This window comes from Callorhinchus milii, unplaced genomic scaffold (genome assembly GCF_018977255.1).
Source record: "Callorhinchus milii isolate IMCB2004 unplaced genomic scaffold, IMCB_Cmil_1.0 Scaffold20, whole genome shotgun sequence".
In the NCBI taxonomy this organism is placed as follows: Eukaryota; Metazoa; Chordata; class Chondrichthyes; order Chimaeriformes; family Callorhinchidae; genus Callorhinchus; species Callorhinchus milii.
The window spans coordinates 3,104,905-3,118,422 of record NW_024704761.1 but is presented as its reverse complement, the minus strand read 5'-3'; the positions used below and the strand labels follow the sequence as shown (position 1 = coordinate 3,118,422).

The following is a 13,518-nucleotide window of genomic DNA, read 5'->3' as shown; positions in this document are numbered from 1 at the left end:
GCTTTGAGATGTGTGACGTGATACGGCGTTCCATCAAATGCAAGGATTCTTATTATTATAAATCGCTCCATGCCCCAGCACCTCCCTATCTCTAACCTTCTCCAACGCCCTCTGCTCGGGATAACTCAGGCCTGAAGCACATCTCCCGGCCCCTCCACCCCACCATCGGTGGCTGACCCTTCAGTTACTACACCAGTAACTTCTGGAACTGCCTCTACCCACTGTCTCACTGTCTCATAGCCATTCCCTTTAAACAAAAGGACAAATTTATTCAACTTAATGAATGACACAGAAGAGCATTTAAGTACAGAGCAACACGATCATATCAAGCACGCAAAGTAAATTCCCCCTCCAGCCCGACCACTGTCTTTTCCATTTTTCCACCTGTGTATTTCCATTTGTTCAGCTTATGATCTTTTGAGTGGAACACATAAACATGCAAGCTTTGCCTGTGAAGTGATAGGGTGGGTCGGCTTGCAATTGAAACTCTACGTTTATGTTATGAAATACGGTGTTTTGCTCTGCTGTTTTTTGAGAGAGATTCAATCTCACTTCCTTAAAAAAATCAGATGCCGACACTGTCGATCCACTGACACCGGTAACAGTTAGTGCGGAAAAACCCTTTTTGGCTGATCAATCTCATTCAACCAAGATGTGGACAACAATCTGTCTTAGTTCAATATTTCTTCTCTGTAAGTATACCTTCTGTTTTACACTTATTACACATATCTCTTTTCCACATGTTAATGATGGCATTTTTCATCAAAATAAGCATATGCAGAGCAAGCAACTCAGGGATTAGAGTCCAACTCAGCAAAGACCTGTTCTTGTTTAAGTGCTCCGGGATGCCATCCCACGCAAAGGGCACTATATAAATGCAAGTTGTTTGCTGTTGTTGTACAAACTTAATCACATATTTCTTTTGCAGGATTAGAAACGTGCCGTTAAAATATGTCAAACCCAGAGAACCCTGAAATTTGCTGTGCTTTTCAGTAAATATTTGAACACAATCAATTCCCATTAGTTTCCTGACCCGAACATATTCTCACCTCCTGTTATGTAGATTTTCTTTTTTAAAGAAAGAATGTAAGCATTGCTGGATATACACAGCAGGTTCATCAGTGTCAGAAACTAAGATAGGTTAACGTTACGGGTGCGACCTTCATCAGATCCAAGTCCCTCTACAACTCAGTTAGTCTCTAAACCAACTTTGAACACAATGATTTGACGATGATTTGAAAAAAGGAGTATATTTGATTCTGAATTACAGAGCTAAGTTCTGACAAACAATCAGTCAATCTAGTCAGCCTGCTGTTTATTGTCACCATTTGGTTACACTTTATGTTTGCATAATCTTCTGCTTTTTGTTTATCTCCAGATAATTGTACGATTATTGCAGTCCGGTGTTTAAACAATGTGGCAAATGAACATCTGAATATCTAAATATTATGTTTTCATTGTTTCAGATCACATTATAAATACAACAGAGTTAAAGAACGGTAAGAATTTTAATGTTAAACCTTTTGTACTTGCACTATAAATAATATAATAATAATCCTTGCATTTGATATAGTGCCTTATCACGTCTTCGAGGTGTATCAAAGCGCTTCATAGAATACAGTCTAAAGTGAATTGACTGTGTGTTTTGTGGGCGAAATGTCACTTTGGGGAATAATTCAAGAACATAGTGAAACACGGCAGCCAATTGTACAAAGTAATGTGCCACAAACAGCCATGGAATGAGCCATCAATTTTATTTGGGGGATTGTTGGCCAGGACACCAGGAGAGAGAAACTCCCTCCTCTTTTCGAATAGTGCCATGGAATCTTTAATGTGCACTTGAACAGCCAGTCAGTCGGTGAGTCAGTCAGTCAGTGAGTGAGTGAGTGCTACAGACAAGTCCGCGCCACTATTTAAATCTAATTTGTGTTTTTGTTTCTCACAACAGGAGCGACTTTCAACAAGCCTGAGATAAAATTGACTGACCCGAAAAAAGCAGAAAAGATTGCACTAAATAGCAGATTTACCTTAATGTGTTCAGTATTAATTCAGACAATTCATGGACAATCACCTAAAATATTATATTCGTTTTATAAAGGAGATGCTAGGGAATATCTGCTAAGTAATGTAACATCTAACAAAGAACAATGCAACTATAGTGTAGAATCTGCTAAGGCTTCCCATTCTGGATACTATATGTGTGCTGTGCGCATAGGAAATGAAACCAAGGAAAGCGGTACAAGATATATATCAGTTACAGGTAATGTGAAATGTAAAATGTCTGTAACTAGCAACATGTTTACATCCAAAGTGTTTCGCTCTAACTGCACAATTGTACTTTCTTGTGTAAATTCAGAGAATTACATTATAAAACAAATGTTTTGACAAAACTGAAAGATAACTCCATCCCTGATATGCAGAAAAAGTTAAAAAATGGGAAATAAATTGAGAAGCCCATAAATTAAGCCTGTCTTCATTGGAGACAGGGGTGATATTCCACATGGCAGTAAATTCAACCACGTTTGCAGATAATCCCATTTTAAAAGTAACTATCAAACTGTGCTGCTAACCCTCAATGGAATGACATCCCCTTTTATAGGCCTGGTCTTATTGTAGGTATTAAGACTCCTCTAGGGAAGAGTGATCACAATATGATTGAATTCTGCATTAAGTTAGAGAGGGATATAGTTAAATCCGAGGCAAGTATTCTGAATTTAAATAAGGCTAATTTTGTAGGTATGAGGAAAGATTTAGGTAAAATAGACTGGAGAATAAGATTAAGAGGTAAAAATGTAGACCAACAGTGGCAAATATTTAAGGATGTAGTGCATAATTGTCAGCAGTCGCATATGCCCTTGCAGAATAAGAGTACCACAGGGAAAGCAAGTCATCCGTGGCTAACTAGAGCTGTTAGGGAAAGCATCAAATTAAAAGAAAAAGCCTATAAAACTGCCAAGAAAAGCAGCAAATCTGAAGATTGGGAGAGTTTTAGAAACCAGCAAAAAAAACCTAAAAAACTCATTAAGAGCGAGAAAAAGGAGTATGAGGGCAAGCTCGCTAGGAACATTAAATCAGATTATAAAGGTTTTTACAAATATGTTAAGAGGAATAGGCTGTGAGCGTAAATGTAGGTCCACTTCAGTCAGAGACAAGAGAAGTTGTAATGGGGGATAGGACATGGCAGAGTCCCTAAATGGGTACTTTGCCCTGGTGAGACCACACCTGGAATACTGTGTACAGTTTTGGTCTCCTTATTTAAGGATGTACTTGCCTTGGAGGGGGTGCAGCGTAGATTTACTAGGACCAGGGATGAAGGTGATGAGTTATGAGGATAGGCTGACCAATTTGGGCCTATATTCTCTAGAATATAGAAGAATTAGAGGGGATCTTATAGAAACCTGTAAGATCATCAAAGGGCATGATAGAGTAGACAGTGGGAGATTATTTCCCCCGGTTGGAGAAACTAAAACCAGGGGTCACAACCTTAAAATCAGAGGCGGCCCTTTCCCACTAAGTTGAGGAAGAACTTCTTCACTCAAAGGGCGGTGAATGTATGGAACTCACTACCCCAAAGGGCTGTTGACACTCAGTCCTTGAACATATTCAAGACTGAGATAGATCCATTTCTTATTGCAAAAGGGATTAAGGGATATGGGGATAAGGCAGGGTTATGGTATTAGCTGGCGTTAGATAAGAAGATCAGCCATGATTGAATGGCGGGGCAGGCTTGAAGGGCTGAATGGCCTACTCCTGCTCCTACACGTTATGTTACTGAATATACTGTGCCAAGCAGAGTGAATGTCATTTCTGAGAACTAATGGGAATTGAATTTATGATTTTTTAATGAACAAAAACAACAATTTGCATTGTTGTAACAGAGAGAGAGAGAAAACGGTCTGTCTAGAACAAGATGGAAATATGTAAAAGCTGAAAGACCGTTTATTTTCTATTACACTTGACCTTAACTTCCTCTTTTAGGACAACTGCAGAGACCTGTACTCAAGATAAATCCAACACAGCTGGTTAAAGGAGACTCATCTAACCTAACATGTGAAGCATCTTATGAAATTCCTTCTCTAAAATTCATATTCTATCAAAATGGTGAGCGACTCGGTGACAAGATAATTAAGGATAAACAATTTGCAGTGTACAGATTGCAGGAGGTGACACACGATGGAGCCACAAACTACAGCTGTACTGTAGAAAGTGACGACTCAAACAGTAAATCACCGAAGAGCGAAATGGTCCAGATCATTACTCATGGTAAGTAAGCTTGTCATTCCTTATTTGTTTTGTTCAGAGATTGAATTATGGCTTCAAGTTTTCAAGTGTGTTGGCCTAAAACAGTGAATGATACAGAAAAATACAAGTGTAATGCCAAGTGGATGAATACATTGAAAACCGCCACAACACATGCGACTGTGGCAGGTAAGATTAATGGTAACTTTAACGTGATTTGTGAGTATAGCACCCGAAAAAGGCCTAAAAATATGATTGTAGCAGTTTAAAGAGCATCACTATCTTTGATAGAAATATAGATAAAGGAAGGCAATTGGTGTCAGCAATAGTTGCAGCACAGCTGAGTTTCAGACCATTCCCCTTCAGTCACGTGCTCAGGAAGTTGCTTTGGGCAACTTTTGCCATTTTTTCAATCCTTAAATTCTACCACTTTTTGCAGTTATGATCAACTTTTAAATAATATTCAAGGTTATGCTTGCTTTCCATACGATGCTTGAATTTCAACGTGATTTGTTTTTTTCTTCCAAAATACTTTCGTTGCTCACCGATATTTGTAACTGATAAGTAGCTGACAACTGGTCCCTGACCGGAGCTGCCATCCTCCACCTCCGCTACATCACCCACCTCAAGGGTGGGAGTTAAAAGTGGGTCCGAGAGAAGGCCTTTGAGGGATGGGATAGTTGAATAATTCTACATGCGCTCCGAGACACCGTCTAGCATGAAGGACGCTATACAAAGCAAGGTGGTGTTGTTGTAGAAAATAATGCCTACAAAATAGTTGTGGATTTGAGACATGAGCAGAGATGCTGGTTACATGAACCCAACAATGTGAAAGGTGCTATATCACATGCAAGGATTATTATTAACAATTATTATTGTTAAAACTGGTGCAGTTCCTCCTGATGTGTTAAGAGGATTCATGTCCGGTGATGAAATAGAACATTGTATTGTTGGCCAATATAGGGAAGTCTTTGTTCTGACTCGCTCCATTGACTAACAAATTGTGTAACAGGAAAAAATGCTTCTGTTTCATTTAATCTACAAAAAAGGTCCAACAGTATTTTAATTTCAGTTCCAGTGTCCAATCCAGTGCTGAACTTCAAAAACTCTTCGGTGGTACAGCTCGGAAGAAACGCGACACTGTTTTGCAATTTAAGCAGTGGAACTCCTCCAATCAATTTCACATTATTCCTACAATCAAAATCCTTCTCAACAGTTACATCCAACACGCAAGACGCTGTTTTTAACGTATCCATAATTGACTTGGCACGCAGCGGGGAGTACAAATGCAAAGCTGATAACAGATTCTCAAAGACAGGAAAATACAGCAATGGAATCAACTTGACAGTGATAGGTATGAAATTATTGATGCATAAGATATTTGAACTGTTTGATTTTTCAACAAAAAATCAACAACACAATTACTGCTGCAGTAGGCAGCAAACACTCTCTCGTATGCGTAAAAAGAACCCAGTGCTGCATCAAGCTTGACTTACTAAGGCTAAAATTTATACCAAGTAATTATCTACTTGCTATGACTACTGAACTAGTAAACTTTATCTTGTCTTAATCATAAGACCATTGTCTTGTAATTTAAGATCAGGCAGAATTTTGGAACTTTTAAGTCATCCTTTGGATGAAAGAGGAAGTTCAATATTCAAGACTGCAATAAACATTTTACAATCTATAATCAGCAGTTTGAGGCCTTTTACAATCTGTTGTTATTAGTCATTCGAGTGCAAATAACTTTCTTTCCCGCCATCGCAAAATGGTGTATTTGCTGGTTGGTGCAAAAATAATTTTCTTTTTCCCCTTCTGAGAATTTTAACTCACGGTCTAGGCCATTGGAGTCCAAACTGTGGCTCCTAGAAGTGGCCCAGGCGCCAACAGGAAGCTCCCCCACCCCAAACATTCCCACAAGTCCATGTTCGATCGTTAGTGTATAATGTTAATCAAGAAATATTCAGTCAAGAATATTTATTTTGTTAGTCATCCATGCAGACTTCTCCATTCCATTCGTGGAATGGTTGGCCACCTAGGTTGAGACTCCAATACAATGCTGGGGGTATGCTGTATTGTTATTTTACAAGCAACATTTAAAATGATGTGACTTTAAATGTAGCATGATGTCTATGCATGGTTTAATTTCTGCTCTAAAAATAAATGTTACATTTTCATTTACAGTTCCTGTAACCACTCCGAAACTGACGGTCAACCAAGACTCCTTAAGGATTACAAAAGGACAAGAAGTAATCCTGTATTGTCATTCAATCAATGGAACATCTCCTATCACATATGACTTGTTCTTGAATAACATATGCCTCCAATCCATTACTGAGCATCATGGAAACCGCTCAACTTTTCATGTGTTGATCAATGAAACTAAGGACATCGGGGAGTACAAGTGCAAAGCTACCAATTTGAATTGCAAATACAGCAATGGAATCAACTTCACAGTTGAAGGTATGTTCCTTTACGGTCAGGATTGTTCCCATGAATTGGAAAAATTGCTAAGTAAAACTACTGCAATAAATTTTCCTTCTGCTGTGGGGCAGCAGGTACGGCGGGTTGTGCCGAAGGAAGAGAACAAAGGATTAGATAGAACCAGGTCAGCAAGAGAGGAGGTAACAAGTCCAACTGTAAATCAACAGCGTTCATATTTCTGATAATATGTGGAAGTTAAATGAATGACACATAATTATTGTTGTTTTATATTATTTGTTTTGTTCCTTGGCCTGCTCACTTATTATGTCCAATTCCTGTATCTGTTTGTAAACACTTCCATGTTCTATGTAGTTTTGTAATTGGTCTTTAAGGCCAGTGTAAAGGTACGTCCCACTTCAATGTGAATCTAATGTGCCACAAAACACATATAGCAATATAGTGAATAGCGATGATAACTCCAATCAGGTTAGCTCTCGATCTCAGCCATGTACTTCAATATGTATTATTATCAGTATCACAAGAAGGTGCAGACCAGAGAACATGCCTTGGTCATAAGGGAACCTTCTTCCTATGTTGCTTCAATGCATCTCCTCACAGCATTGTTGAAGGGCAGAGGAAGGATAGTTAAACAGGAGAGTGTGATCCTGGGAACCCCAACGAAATAAAAGAGGATAATACTTTTTTTCAATTTGTTGGCTATTAATACATCCACAAATACACAAATTAACATCATATAACTGTAACCTTGGCTTGAAAAAGAGGCAAATTAAATATAACACTCTACCTGCAGCAGCTGGGTGGGTGTCACGACACATGTGGAAACCCATCATCATGCTTAAGAATATTCAAACCAAACAGAGTTGTCCGCACGCCAACCTACATATGGAAATTCCCATGTTTGGAATGGAATGCATGTATTTTCGTCACTAAAGTGATACAATAACAGTCTATCAGTAAGCAAAGGAGAAATTTATCATTTTTCACCCCAATGCTACAAAACTGTAAAGCATATGGAATCTATTGGTTTGATTGATCAGCTCTCCAAGACTATACAACACGAAGGGTGCTACATAACAACAACAACAAGACATTTGTATAGCGCCTTTCACGTCGGGAGGACGTCCCAAGGCGTTGTGGTTGTTACTATAAATGTAGTTGTTGTTTATTGTCTAACATTTGTTATTGTTGAATGCCTAAACATTCTCATCAAATATTCAGTCTTCCGAAAAGTAGCTGTAGATAATCTGTTGGTGTAGTAGGTGGAAGAACATTAATTATTAAAATATCTGAAGTAAAAGCTTCCTTTTCTGGTTCTAGACTCTCAGGCTAATGGATCAAACTACAACAGAGTACTTTATGTATTAGTAGGAATAATCATCATCACCATCATCATCATCATCGTATGCTATATAACTAAACATCACCACAAGAAGACAGGTGAGTTTTTTTTACACAATTACATTAATTGTTTGTCATTTGAAGTATTTTGCTAATTTATTTAAACATTTGCCTTTTTTGTCCCCTTCCACAAAAAAATTCTGTGAACCAGGAAGTAAGATAGGATTTCTAATTCAATAAGGCACAAGACATTAACAAGAAACCAAGATTTTCAACTCTTTTCCCTTACTCTCTAATATGTTATTTATGGGGAAAATATTTTCAATTAAGTAAAAGGAGCAATACACTAAGCATAATTGTCTGTTATTGCAAACACGTAGTAGTGCTGGTATAACTATCACCATTAAATGATGCTCACTTTTTAAAAAAATACAAATTCTTCCACTGAAGCTGTCATAAATGAAATAGGTATGTGAGAATATCCAAGATTCAGCTCACTGTATCATCATCCACTAAGTAATTTATTGAGAGCAGGAACAATAACATACTTAGTCATTCAAACTAAATATTGTGAGCAATATCATATTGCTAAATCGATCCCAGCTGTGTCTATTTTTAGTCAATGAGAATTTGGGATTCTATTAAAAATCACTGTACTTGCAAGCCACTTTACAAACATTATACGTGATCATTTGTGTTATATCTGTAGCAAAGTGAACCCAAAACAGAATGCAAGCAAACTGTAGTTTCTGTAGGTTCTTAAATTAAAAACTTACAGAAAACCAGCTTCAAAATTGAGGCTGTACTTTAAGAATTTTCTCAAATTCTGGATATTCCAAAATATTACTACTAAGTAGAGTAAATTTAGATCCAGGTGGAAATTCTCCCCACAAGTTGCTTATCCGTGGGGCAGCCCATAATCTAACAATCATTTTCACAACATTTTGGAGCTCTCAGATATTGTGAAATCTTGGGTTCCCCCTCTGAAAAAAATAAAGACCGGAAACATAATAGCTTTACAATATCTAAGCTTTACAATTACTTTATAATATTTGTATCCTGATTCTAGAACCTGAAGACATAAGCATGACACACGATTATTATACTGTGCAAGAACCAGAAAGTCTCGGTAAGAAATCTAACAAGCGAATGATTTTTAGTTTCTCATGGTCATAGCTTCCATTGAAATAATTTCTTTGCTGCTGCATAAAGGTGCAAGGGTATGTATGTTAATGAATATATTGCAAGCTGTTAGAAGAAAATGGTTTTGAAATAACTGCATTTCCTGCAAGTTGGAGGATTCTTATTCTGGTCTCATTATTCTGTTTTCTAGCTGCGAATCCATCGAAGCAAATTTGAAAAGAAAAAAATAAATCACAAACATTTGGTGAATTTTACCATACACTTACAGTAAAAAAAAAGTGTAGCCCTATTGTTTAGGTTTCCACATGAAGAATGGCTCTTGGAAAGACAGTAAAGGATTGTTGGTAGCTGTGAAGTATTCCAGTATGGATCATAGATTTCACAAATGTTTTCCAGAAAGAAAAACAAAATTAGTATTGGGACATTGTATCTTGACTCCTTGTTTCAGTGATGCTTTCACTCATTTGATTTCAATTATGTTTTCAGATGCAACCCAATCTGTTCAATACACATCAGTCGTAATAACAGGTAATAATCACCATTAAGTATAAGAATATTCAAAATCAGAATGAGAGAAGGGCATTGAACCTGTTTAGTCAATAAGCCATGTACAATCTGCAATTGTTTATCAGCATTCAGAAGCAATTGAGACAAAGCTCTTGAGTAACCAATCCTGCTTAAATGATCAAAGCTAATCAATCCTGATCAATTTCATTCCCTTGGTCACAACTGGCATGTACAGAATCAGCAAAACCACTCATTGCGTATTTCCAGGTTTGTTCAACAATATGCATTTATATGGCACATTCAAGCGGGGTGACGTGTTGGAACGCTTAAAACAATGGTCTAGGCTAAAATATGCTTCCAGCGGATCTGAATGGGAATCCAATGCTGTATCTCTAATTCTAATAAGCCTTAGTGCAATTTATTATATAAACTATCAGTCCTAGGGTGAACTATCAGTGACCAAACCAAAAAATGATTCAGCACACTGGTGGTTCAACTGTATTTTGTAATACAAAATTAAACAAGTGCTACTTTACCAAAGCAATTCTTGCACTGTTATATATTTTCAGGGAGTAAAAATGATTGTGAGGGGATCTACAGTAACATCAGACCAACAAATAAAGGTAATAGCATAGCATTCCTTTCTTCTTTCTAATAAGTAAATGAATTGGAGGAGGGGATATCAATTAATTTTGTCATTTCACAACAGTTGTATTGCTCCACTATGTTAATAATAATAATAATAATAATCCTTGCATTTGATATAGCGCTTTTCACGTCAGGAGGACGTCCCAAAGCGCTTCACAGAACACACTGTAAAGTGAATTGACTGTATATTTGTGAGCGAACGCGGCAGCCAATTGCGCACAGCAATGTCCCACAAACAGTCGTAGATTGAAAATGACCAATTTAATTATTGTTTTGGGTTTTTGAAGGGATTATTATTAGGCGTTAAGAGGGTAATTTGTTTCTCATGTTGATCTCACTCCAAAATCTACAAAAGTTGGCAATGCGCCTGCCGATTAAAATATAGAAATGTAATAAAACCCATTGCGTTAACCACCAAATTGGATAAACATTTCAGTGAGGCTGATTTGAACACTAACTCTATTCCCACTCACACCTTGCAGAGAGTTCTGCCTTCAGGATTTGGCTGTGGCTCATTTAATGAGTTTGGTCAACACTTAACCACTCTGCATATCAGCTTGGAGCGATTGATAGCACGTTGTGCATTTAAGTCCTGTTGCCCTGTAAAACACCACAAAATAGTAATTGGCAAGTAGTCACAGGAAGTTATTTGAAGTAAACCCTCATTTTGGATGTTATTTTCAGTTAATTTAAGCTTTGCATGATGTTGACTATGATGGGAAACTCTCTACCAGGGTGGAAGGGACATGAGTAGGCTATTCAGCACCTTGAGCCTCTTCCGCCATCCTATTAGATCATGGCTAATCTGTACCTCAACTCCAAAAACTCACCTTTGCCCCATATCCCTTGATAACCTTACCTAACAAACATCTATAGGAACATAGGAGTGGGGTCTTGAGGCTGAGAAATTTTGGGAAGGAGATCAAGATTGTGGGGACATAGTAAAACACAGCTTCACTGAATAGTTTTTTTTGATGTAAAGCAATACTTGAGAATAATTGGCTTACATTTTTTAGTTCGCCCCAGAAGGGATACAGAGGTCATTTATAGTGAAATCAAGAAACCAGGTAAGAATCTCATTACGCTGATACATTTTAGGTCTACATACTTGCAATTCAGGCAATATATTTTCAATGCCTATTATGTTTTATTTCTTAAAAATACATTTTGCTTAAACATTCATTTTTCTAATATTTTAGGTCTCTGAATTTGTAATTCTCAAACTGTTTCAAGCATATTAAATGCATCATGTGCATTGTAAATAACCCCACTTGAGGTAATGGATCCTAAAACAACGGCCACTTGTCACCAACTACAGTAAAAATCATGTTCTCCCCCTTCAGAATCTTAACAATTTCTACCTTTCCCTCTCAATCCCTATTTACCAGTGGGAAAATCCCCAATTTAGCCGCCCTCTCTTCTTACAAATATTGCCTCATACCCGCTAACATCCTAATGAACCTGTTCTGCATTTATGACATCCTTCACTGTTATCTTCAGCATCACAGGCTGGAGATTTAATCAGCCCATAGCGTCAGCCGTTTCCCTAGATCTTACTGAAATCTTCTGGTTAAACGCATGTAAACCAGATTTATTACCCAATAAATGATTGTGCTCCCATTGTGTACTTTGCAGGTGCCTCTGCTGATGGTGATAGCTCAAGTAGTGTAAGTGAAACAAATGACTTAAGTTTTAAACTTTTGAACCGTTCATAATAACTGGTAGTTGTTATGACAGACTAAGGAGTTATCATCTGGATAACAATACATTTGAGACATTTTAAACCTAAACAAACGAATTTGCCTGCAAAATACAGCCACTATACTTTACCGTAAATCCTTTACAATCAAATGTGAGGAATATTATTATTATTCTAAGTGCACGAATGATAGATGAATCTGAGAAAGATATAACTGATGTTTTATATTGGCAGGATGAAGATAATTCGGTTCAATATATTCAACTTGATATTAAAGCTCTTTGCGGAGAACCTGCACAGAAACAAGAAAGTATGTTTATTTGAAAAAGAAGTGAGGGTAAAACTCTCATAAGTCGACTTGTATTTTATGAATTTTATTGATTTCATTTTGAACATCTTGGTGAACTGCTTTAAAGCAAATGGGTGAGATCAGAACCCAAGCCTGAACCAAATTCCGTTCATAGCGTTTTTCTTATTTGGTTTGCTTTAAGAAGAGGATATTGTTTTAAGAACCAATAATAAATTTTGTATATAAAGTAAGCAAGCAATATCTCTGGAACAAAATAAAAAAAAAACAGGCAGAACGGTGGCTCTGTGTTACAGAAAAATAAGACAAAGTCAGTTCTCACAATTCCCCAATTTGTATGTTCCTAATATGAGCCATGCCATCAAGATGTGTGGAAAAGCAGTAAAGAAAGACTAAGACACATTTCCCATGGGGTAGATAACTGCAAGGCAAGTGTTTTGAACTTGATCTCACTCACCTTGGAGCTGGTTGAAAAGCAGTACTGGCACCTGGGAACAGGTTGCTTGCCTGTCCTCTCAACCATGGAATGGAAAAAAAATGTGCACATAGAAAATAACGTTATGGGATATAGTACATAGGTAGCTCGGGACATGTGCATGCGATTGCCAAGAAGGCGAACTAGATGGACCATGGTCTTTTTTTCGTCTAACATTTCTTATGTTCTTACATGACGTAGAAAGGAATAAAAGAGCACAGAAAGCTAACTGTAAAATATGCGAATATGAACCAGATTTTTAATTAAAAAACAGATTTTATTCAGTAATGTTATGCCAGATGCTTATTGTAGTGCTTGAAGTTCATTAGGTTTTAATTTAGGGAAACGGTAGAGAAAAGAAGCAAATAGACAATGAAGATGATTTAGACTTCATCATACTTGGCTAAGAAGATTATTTTATGCAATGACTAGAAAAAAAACAATCCTGAACCGTGAAAAACTACTATATCAAAACTATGTGTATCTCTTTAATAATGTTTGAAGATTGTGTTTTTTTAAAGATATTGTAGTTTCTTTAAACAAATTCCATAATAAAACAAAAGACTGCTTGCAGATTATTTCTAGAGATGCAGATTATTATATGACTGAACTAAATTAAGAACAATAAGTGTGAAAGTTTACTTCTTCAAAAAAGTGTCATATAAATATCTTTTAACCAGCTAAGTGACTTAAGTAGTAGTGACAAGTTAAGCCAGG

General features: G+C 37.0%; 1 protein-coding gene across 2 annotated transcripts; it reads left to right on the top strand.

The window, feature by feature from the left end:
• The first annotated feature begins 550 nt into the window (after positions 1-550).
• On the top strand, positions 551-13,438 carry LOC103175602 (Fc receptor-like protein 2). Of its 2 annotated transcripts, none has more exons than XM_007888720.2 (13): positions 551-692; positions 1,467-1,499; positions 1,949-2,260; positions 3,979-4,263; positions 5,312-5,593; positions 6,424-6,702; positions 8,002-8,121; positions 9,092-9,151; positions 9,652-9,693; positions 10,242-10,295; positions 11,337-11,387; positions 11,956-11,987; positions 12,254-13,438. In XM_007888720.2, exons 1-13 carry the CDS (start codon positions 653-655, stop codon positions 12,341-12,343), a joined length of 1,680 nt encoding a protein of 559 aa, XP_007886911.1. In that variant the 5' UTR covers positions 551-652; the 3' UTR covers positions 12,344-13,438. The 2 variants fall into 2 exon arrangements, with proteins under 2 accessions (XP_007886911.1, XP_007886910.1); XM_007888719.2 differs by having other exon boundaries at positions 10,228-10,295.
• Positions 13,439-13,518: the final 80 nt, after the last annotated feature.